We start from the raw sequence: 8,800 nt of genomic DNA on the forward strand, positions 1-8,800 counted from the left end.
AGCAATGGGGACATATTCTCCCCAGTATGGGAAAGTTGGGAAGGCTGAGAAAAAAAACCCAAACCATTTCTGCATAGAGCTGAGCACACAGGGGGACTGCCCTGTGGCTGCAGTCCTTGGTGATGGACTATACTGAAGCAAAGGGACATGGCACAGAACCACAGCATGTCAGGGGTTGGAAGGGACCTCCAGAGATCATTGAGTCCAACCCCCCTGCCAGGGCAGGATCACCCAGGGCAGGTCACACAGGAACACATCCAGGTGGGTTTGGAATCTCTCCAGAGAAAGAGACTCCACAACCTCTCCAGGCAGCCTATTTCAGCACCCTCACTGTAAAGAAGTTTTTCCTCACGCTGAGGTGGAACCTCCTGTGTTCTAGCTTGTACCCCTTGTTCCTTGTCCTATCACTGGGCACCACCAAAAAGAGCCTGGCACCTTCATCTTGACACCCACCCCTCAGACACTTGGAGATGTTGATAAGATGCCCTTTGCTGAGCAGCTGGTTGTGTACAGACCAAGGGCACAGCATCACCATGGGGGCTCAGCTGGCTTAGGACAGCACATAACCCATCCTCCAGCTCACCAGGCAGGGGCTGGCTTCCTAATGGCCCAGGTGGATCTTTATTGTAACCCAGCCAGCAAGGCAGGATTTGACGCTGGGGCTCTGAATGTGTCACCTCCCAAGGGCAATTTAGCAACTGCTCTGTGCTTTCCCCTCCTGCTGCCCACAGCCACTGGGCTCACTGCCCTGAGAGCCCTTCCCTGCAGGACCTGCTGCCAGGCAGAGCATGTGGCACTTATTTACATGAAGTGATTTATCTCATGCCTGCATTCTCTTAAAACCCATAGTGTGGGGTGGAGAGGGGTTGAAGGGTACCTGGGGTCTGTATGCCATTGCTCTCTCTGGAGCTGGGGCAGATGCCAGAATGTTGTAGGACTTCCATTGTGCAACACAGGCTGTTTGGTCACATAGCAAGAAAACAAGAAACAGAGCATCAATATTTTATCAGTAAAGCCAAGGGGCTGCTGCTGACACTTGGGGCACTGCTTTCCAAACACCCTGCCCTGAAACAGCACATGAAGCCAGCACAGACTCCAGCAGTACCACCACACTGGACAGATGACAGCTTGCATGGAGGTCTGAGGCTACCCCCAACAACTGACACTTCATTTTCTGCATAACCAAGCAAATTTACCAGAATTTTCCTCTGGGATTTTTTTTCCTTGCCCTATCCAAAACCAAAAGCAAGTTTCCAGGCAGTGAGAAAAACAAAGGGCAAGTCCTTCAGCATCATTTCACAGATGGGACCTACAGCTCAGGCAACCCAGACTGTGACCAGTGGGCTTTACTCACAGGTACTGGGAAACCCCCAGCCCTGCAGCCCTCCAGAGCCCAGCCAGGCTTCATCCACACATGTCCAGCGATGTACAGACCAAAGCACTGAAATCAGCTTCCAAACAGCTACACCCAGTCCAGCTCTGCCACAAATTCACCCTGAGCTCTCAAGCTGAGCTTCCTCTCTGCCTCAGTTTACCCAGCTGCAATCAGAGGCAGCTATACTTCACCTCTTTTACTGCCAGCACATTGCAGGAAGCACTCTATGAGTGCAAAATTTATTAAGGCAGCAAGACCAAAGCCTGCCTTTGCCTGAGGTGGGAAAATCCAGCAGCAGTAGGAGTGGGATTGTTGCAGTCTCGTCGATCTGTCGGGCAGGATGACCCCACAGGAGGAGCACTTACTACTGCTCACCGGACCCAGCTGTAAACACGGGGCAAGAGGGGGGGGGGGACGGGGACCCTGCAGCAGCAGAGGAAGGCTTGTCCCAACATGCTGCTTTGTTTGCTGACAACTAGCACAAGTGACAACGTTACAAGTGACTTTTCAGATCTCTGAGACTTTAACGGGACAGAGCACTTTGAATAGCCCAGGGATAGCTTTGTGATCCTGCCAGCGGCAGCCGCTGCTTAGGGCAGCTTCACGCCCAGTGATGCCTTTATTCTTCTGCCATGTGATAGCAATATCATGTGTGAACTGACAGAGCAGGCACACCAACGGGTTTGGGGGTTTTGTTTTTGTTTTTTTCTTTTTTTCTTTTTTTCCTAGCTGTAGGAGCTCTCTCAGACAAGAGGGAAAACAAAAAAACATCAATATGCCCCCAGGCACAACCCCAAAAAGGACCTGCATGCATAGAGAAAATGCACAGCAGCTTTCCAAGCCCTGTGTGTGGGCTTTAATCAATGAACTTCACTGACACCTGGGAAACGCTGGATTCCCACTAATTGTCCTTTGACAGCTCGAAGAAGTAGGATCTGTTTGGGATGGTAACGATTAAAATGCTGACTCACAGAGGGGTTTGCCATGCTGGCAGGGCTACACCAGCTTTGTGCTCACTTGGAAGGTATTTTGCATCCCTGCTTTTCAACCAGTCTGCAATTTTAATCCCCCAGCTGCAGTTGCTTGTGGCTTTGCCCAACTGACTCCAGGTTTCCCTTCTGCAGGGTCTGGAGGGAGAGGGCTCTCCTCTTACTTGCAGGAGAGGGAGCGTCCTTGTGCCTTTTGCAGATGGAGGAGCTCATCTGCCTGCTCCTGGGAAGGAGGGAGAGGAGTGACAAGCCCCCAGCTGCTGGGGCTTGAGCCAATAGACCTGTGCTTCGTATGCTCAGCACTGCAATGTGTGGCACCACAGGGCAGGTTGCTGGCTCTGCATTGCTCTCATGTGTTTCATGGCAAGACAGGAGAGTTCTTTACAAAGGAGTTTAAAACAGTTTCCTGCCTGATCACAGTGGCACTGGCTGTCCTTGCTCACCTGGGTGCAGAGATGGGGTTTATGCCACTGGGGCCCCTTTTGCTCCTGGGACAGGTGCCACATGCAGTCGTTTTCCCTTCAACCTCACCTCTGCAGCCCTTTTGTCAGTCTCCTTGCTGTAGCAGCGTTTAATGCCAGCAAACCAGTGCACCCAGGGGTCAGCCAGGATCTCTGAGGGCTATTCCAACCTGGTTGATTCTGTGAACAGAGGAAGAGGAGAAGGAAGACAAGGATAATAACGAGAACATCACAGTCCTGCAATGGGGCCAGCACTGGGCAGGTGCTGTGCCCATGTGCCACGGGGCAGTGCCTGGCAGAACTGAAGGGCTGTTTGGCACTGCTGGCACCACATGGCACTGCTTTGGGTCTGAGCACCCACCCTGCCCTACTCAGCAAGCAGGATCCCTGTCCAGGGTGAGCCAGTCCCCTGTTGGGACCACTAAGCCAGGAGAAAGCAGACCAAGAATTTTCCGTGAACACCATCTCGCTGTGGCTGCATACAGCCCTTTACAGCCCCTGATGGTACTGGTTGTAACTATTAAGAGACGCTTTTTTGTTTTCCTCTGATAAGGATTTTCCTTTCCTGGGCAGATCTGATGGCTCGGCAGTGGCAGAGGCTCGTCGCAGGGGCAGGGGGCAGCAACTCCTGCCCTGCAGAGCCAGCGAGCAGCCCTGCTGCCTGCTGCTGAAGCAGCCTCCACCGTAGGGAAATTACTAACCCCAGAAAACTGTTCCCCTAATTACAGCGTTGGAGCATGGAGCAAACCACATAAATGATTCACACAATGTTCCCAAGCTGCAGCCGCGTGAATTGAGAGAGATTTCCAAACCCTTCCGAGCCCTGCACGCTCTTATCAGGATGGAAATGCAGAAACTTTCATCATAGGGAGGCGGGGGGGGAAGCCCTGCCGTTAAACACATCTCTTCAAATCGGGCGGACCCGGGAGGTCTGTCCCCTAGAGATCTCTGCAGAAAGGTTGTTAAAACTCCTCAGGGAGTTCTCGGAGGAGGGAGCAGGCAGGGAGTAAGGGAGCTATAGAAATGCATCAGCCTCTGACTTCGGAGGGACGCGAGGACTGAGCCTCTGCTGGCAAGCAGAAGATGAAAAGGAGAAGGCAAACGGACTAGGGGCTGAGAGAAAGGGATGGCTGGTGGTGGGGAGGAGAGCTAAACGTGCCCCATTGTTAGGGAAGTTTGCTCTCCTTCAGACCATCCCGCTCCCAGGGCCAGCACGCCGCCTTTTGAAGTGCAACCTTAGGCGGCTCCTTGTCACCCATTGGAGAGGCAGCTTTTTTACCACATTAAGTCATTGGGTAGCAAATGAATGGGGGGGTTTTGACTATTCACAACTTCACCTTATAAATATCAGGGCTGGAAGTTCCTGCAGTTTTCCTCCGTCCCCATAGCTCACCTTGGGAAGGAGCGGAGGGAGGTGGCCCTGTGGAGAGCCAAGCATCAGCAGGAAGGATCCAACCCCACTCCTTGTGACAGCCATGAAGAGAAGCACCTTCCTCATCCTCTCCATCACAGGGCTCTACAGCACCGTTCTCCATGCAGCAGCATGGTAAGGTCCAACCCAGCAGAAAGGGCTTTTTTTTGGGGGGGGATGCTTTTCAGCCTCTAGTAAAATGTGTGATTAATTTTCTTTTCTTTATTTCAGGTCTGTGAATAACTTCCTGATGACAGGACCCAAGGTAATTAGCACACGGGCTGTCAGGTATTTAAGCAGAGTAATTTTGGGTTGCAAGTGGGAAACAGGACTTTGCCAAGGAACCTTCCTTCCTGGGATGTATCAGTCCTACTGAGTGCCAAGGGAAAGGATTCCCAACCCATTTCTCTCTCTTTTCACTCTCTCAGTGGGCTTTAACCCCCTCTGTTCTCCCATGCCAGGCTTACCTGACGTACTCCAGCAGCGTGGCGGCCGGGGCACATAGCGGGATGGAGGAGTGCAAGTTCCAGTTTGGGTGGGAGCGCTGGAACTGCCCCGAGAGTGCCCTGCAGCTCTCCACCCACAACCGGCTCCGCAGCGGTGAGTGCACCTCTGCCTGCCCCCTCCAGCATCCCCCAACTGGGTGCCTTTGGGTATGAGCCAGGATGCACCCCAGAGAGAGCTGGGGCTGAGATTGAACTGAACGGTGGAGAAGGGCTTTGGTGTCCCAGATTACCACAGCTGGTTTTCCTCTGTCTATATTAATTGGTGTGATCAATAGCCCTAATGTTTTTCTTGGAATGCCAGGCTGTCTCTGGATCTCTGTCCATACCAGGCTAGAGCTTGGTCCTTCCAGCAATGCTGCTCCATGGGTTTGCTCCTGCCACTGTGTGTGCAGCATCCCAGGGAACACAATGCTAGATCTTGCAATGGGGAGAAGCACAGGAGAGATGGAGAGACTGGGGACTTGCACTAAGAAACTGCCTTCATAAGCAAGTTGTGGAAGTATTTCAGTACTATTTGCTCCAGTAAGCAGGAATCTCTTTTCCTGGAGCAGCATCTCTATTGAACTTGTTAGGAAAGCCCCAAAACAGCCTAAATGAGCAGCATGGGTGCTGTTTATCACAGGTTCAAGGACTGACTGAGACAAGATCAATGACAGTTTTCCCCAGCAGGCAAGATCAAAGCATGAGCATGCCCCCAGATCAGCACAGGGCAGGGACAACAGAGTGCCAGGGGAAGGGAGTGGTAACTAACCTTGGCCAGAGCAGGACTGGAGCATTGCCTCAGATCCCACACTTGCCAAGAAATTCCACCCTATGTACAGACACCTCCATTCAGCCAGACTGCTGAAACCCTTGGTGCTGAAACTGAAGAGACTCCAGTCAGGAGCATTTCATTTCTGTAGCACCTTACCTTGGGCACAAACTGTTGGGTTTTTCCCTTCTTGTGCCTTGGCAGCACAGGAGAGCTTCCTTCCCAACAAAGCGGGTCAGACATATCTGCTTGCATGTCACAGCTTCTCTGCCCTCTCCCTCAGCTACCCGGGAGACATCCTTCGTGCACGCCATCAGCTCAGCCGGCGTCATGTACACCCTCACCAGGAACTGCAGCCTGGGTGACTTCGAGAGCTGCGGCTGCGACGACTCCCGCAATGGCCGTGTCGGTGAGTGCCTCACCAGGACAGCCTGGCGTCACCTCTCCCTCCCCACAAGCAGCCCCCCAGCACTTCAGAGCAGAACTTGGCCCATCGGGGCAGTTTTGTGCTCAGAGTGTGTCTGTCTGTCTTGCAGGTGGCCGAGGCTGGGTCTGGGGAGGATGCAGTGACAATGTGGACTTTGGGGAGAGGATCTCCAAGCTCTTTGTGGATGCTCTGGAAACAGGACATGATACTCGTGCGCTGATCAACCTGCACAACAATGAAGTTGGGAGACTGGTACGTCAAACATTACATTATTACTACTGCTGTTGTTATTTCTATCTTGAAAATAAAATCTGAGTGTCTAGTAGGTTGTTCAAGACCCTCCCTTCAGCCTCCTATGGCAATCCAACCCCTGTAAGTGTTGGCATGAGTTAAAAAATACAGCCAGAATCTGACCATAAACCTGAACTTCCAGCCTCTGCAGCTGGAACTGCAGACAGTTAATGCCAGCAGACAGCACTCACTCAGACTTGCAGGGGGTTTATACTCACCTCGTGCTTGTCTGATCTGTAAAACAAAGCAAGAACCACCTTACTTTCTCCCAATATGCATTTCCAAGCTGTTTGCCCAGGGAAGCCAGGTGTGAGCTGGCCCTGCTCACAAGCCAGCTGCCAGACTCCCCTCCTGATCCCCACCTGGGCTGAGGTTCTCAGCATCTTGCCAAATCTCCTTGTCTGTAAAAACAAGGACAGCAACACTTAACATACCTATCTCATAGGGTGTGTCAGGACTTAATCTCACATAGATACCAGTGATTGGGACCTTATAAATACCAGAGGGAGATAGGCAGATAATATCTGTGAAGTGCTTGGCCTGGAGGAGATGCAGAGAGGTTGGGTATGATTATTCCAAAGCAGTTTCACACGTTTTGAATGAAACCTCTGAGAGGAGGCTTGATGCTGCCATGAGAGAGGCCAGCAGCACGAGAAGGGCATGACCTGACAAAGGCTGGGAGAAGCAGCTCCTGCAAGGGCTGGAGGCAATACTTGGTGCCCACTTGTTATTTCTGCCCTCTAAATGAGTGAAGAGGGTCAGACCTTTTCCAGGAACTGAAATAAGAGCATCAGTTCCTGTCCTGGAAGGACCTGAAGTCATGCCCAGCACTGGCTGCTTTTGACCCATTGCCCCCCGAATTAGGGGTGCCATAGAGCCTGGGTTTGACATTTCAGTGATGCTGCTCTGCTGCTCCTGACTTCTCCTTTTCCACCAAAGGCTGTGAAAGCCACGATGAAGCGAGCCTGCAAGTGCCACGGGGTGTCGGGCAGCTGCAGTATCCAGACCTGCTGGCTCCAGCTGGCCGAGTTCCGCGAGATTGGGAACTACCTGAAGATAAAATACGACCAGGCCCACAAGCTGGAGATGGACAAGAGGAGGGTGAGGGCTGGCAACAGCGCCGACAGCCGCGGGGCCACGGCAGAGGCGTTCCACCAGGTGCACGCCACCGAGCTGGTCTTCCTGGAGGACTCTCCTGACTACTGCACGAGGAACGCCAGCCTGGGCCACCACGGCACCGAGGGCCGCGAGTGCCTGCAGACCGGCAAGAACCTCTCGCAGTGGGAGAAGAGGAGCTGCCGGCGGCTCTGCACCGAGTGCGGGCTCCGTGTGGAGGAGAGGAGGACAGAGGTGGTGGCCAGCTGCAACTGCAAGTTCCACTGGTGCTGCACGGTGAGGTGCGAGCAGTGCCGGCAGCTGGTGGCCAAACACTTCTGCGCCCGCCGGGACCCCGCCGCCGCCGCCCCCAACCACGTCAGGCGGAGGAACAGGGGCCACAAGAGATAGAGGCAGCGGCCGTGGTGCTCGAGGAGGAGGCTTTGGTGACCCCATGCTCCGCAGCTGCTGGTGGAGCTGGGGTGGGAAAGAGTGTCCCCAGGGCGTGAAGGCTGAGCGGGGGGCACCATGCCAGGTGATGTGGATCTCCTGCAGAAGGATGCTGTGAGCGTAGGAGCACAAGGCGCGGGCGCTGCGGGACCGCGGTACTTCTTGCTTCCGTGTGTGCTTCTCACCATTTACCAGTAGCTTCTTTCTCGTTGGGAGTCACTTTACCTGCACACTGGACAAATGTAAGAACTTTAGGGTATACTCAACCCCTTGTGCCACCGCCAGCCGGCCTGCCAAGGCCAGCAGTGGGGCTCCAGCCCTACAGCAAGTGAAGTGGGGATGGAGGCTGTGGCCAAGAATGGGGTGAGATCCATCCTGGCAGCCCTGGGTAATGCAGCCAGAGCAGCCCCAGCCCGGCTGTTCGTGCACAGCAGCTGCTCAGCAGCGTGTGTAGGGCAGAACTGATGCACTTTCTGATGGGAGAGGAGGTTTTGCAGTGTCGTGGTTGTGTAACCACTGCAGCCTTTAGAGGACTTGGAGAAGTTTACAGCCAATGTTTACAGACTTCATTTCTTCCCCCCTGATTTTTTTCTCCCCTTTCTCTTCTTTTTTTCCCCCCTTCCCCCCTCTCCTCTTTACATTTTGTATTTTCCTGCCCTAACCTCTGCCCCCAATAGACAGTAGCCTCCTGTGTTTGTGCTGGATAAAATTAAGCAGTTTACAATACCTATTACTGTTTTTTTGTTTGGTTGGTTTGTTTTGTTTTGTTTTTTTTTTTATTAGCAGATAAGAATTCAGAATTCTTTATGCCTAATGTTGTTTATTAATAAGTTGTATTATTGCTTGGCACAATCTCTTTTTGAAGGTATCCCTGAAGAGTTAGATTTTGGACTGAATTTTGCAATAAACACCACAATGAAAAGGATTGGGTTGGGTTTGTTGTTTGTTTTTTTTTTTTCTTTCTGGTTTTCTAGCAGTATGACTTTAGGTGCAAAATTGTCTCTTTCTGTATAAAACTTCCAGGGTTTCTCCTCATTCATCCAC

At 52.6% G+C, this 8,800-nt stretch overlaps 1 protein-coding gene across 1 annotated transcript; it reads left to right on the forward strand.

Annotated features, from left to right (window-relative positions):
- The first annotated feature begins 4,300 nt into the window (after positions 1 to 4,300).
- WNT8A (Wnt family member 8A) lies at positions 4,301 to 7,717 on the forward strand. Its single transcript, XM_054389235.1, has 6 exons — positions 4,301 to 4,371; positions 4,468 to 4,501; positions 4,698 to 4,836; positions 5,777 to 5,902; positions 6,030 to 6,172; positions 7,151 to 7,717. The coding sequence occupies exons 1-6, from the start codon at positions 4,301 to 4,303 to the stop codon at positions 7,715 to 7,717; spliced, it is 1,080 nt and encodes a 359-aa protein (XP_054245210.1).
- Positions 7,718 to 8,800: the final 1,083 nt, after the last annotated feature.

This window comes from Indicator indicator, chromosome 18, assembly GCF_027791375.1.
Source record: "Indicator indicator isolate 239-I01 chromosome 18, UM_Iind_1.1, whole genome shotgun sequence".
Lineage (NCBI taxonomy): Eukaryota > Metazoa > Chordata > Aves > Piciformes > Indicatoridae > Indicator > Indicator indicator.

What these genes read in the sequence shown, in the direction of transcription:
- WNT8A (XM_054389235.1), top strand. Translation starts at nt 4,301, where the DNA reads ATGAAGAGAAGCACCTTCCTCATCCTCTCCATCACAGGGCTCTACAGC. An exon ending in GTTCTCCATGCAGCAGCATG is followed by an intron (nt 4,372 to 4,467) that starts GTAAGGTCCAAC and finishes TCTTTATTTCAG; the next exon opens with GTCTGTGAATAACTTCCTGA. An exon ending in CCACAACCGGCTCCGCAGCG is followed by an intron (nt 4,837 to 5,776) that starts GTGAGTGCACCT and finishes CCTCTCCCTCAG; the next exon opens with CTACCCGGGAGACATCCTTC.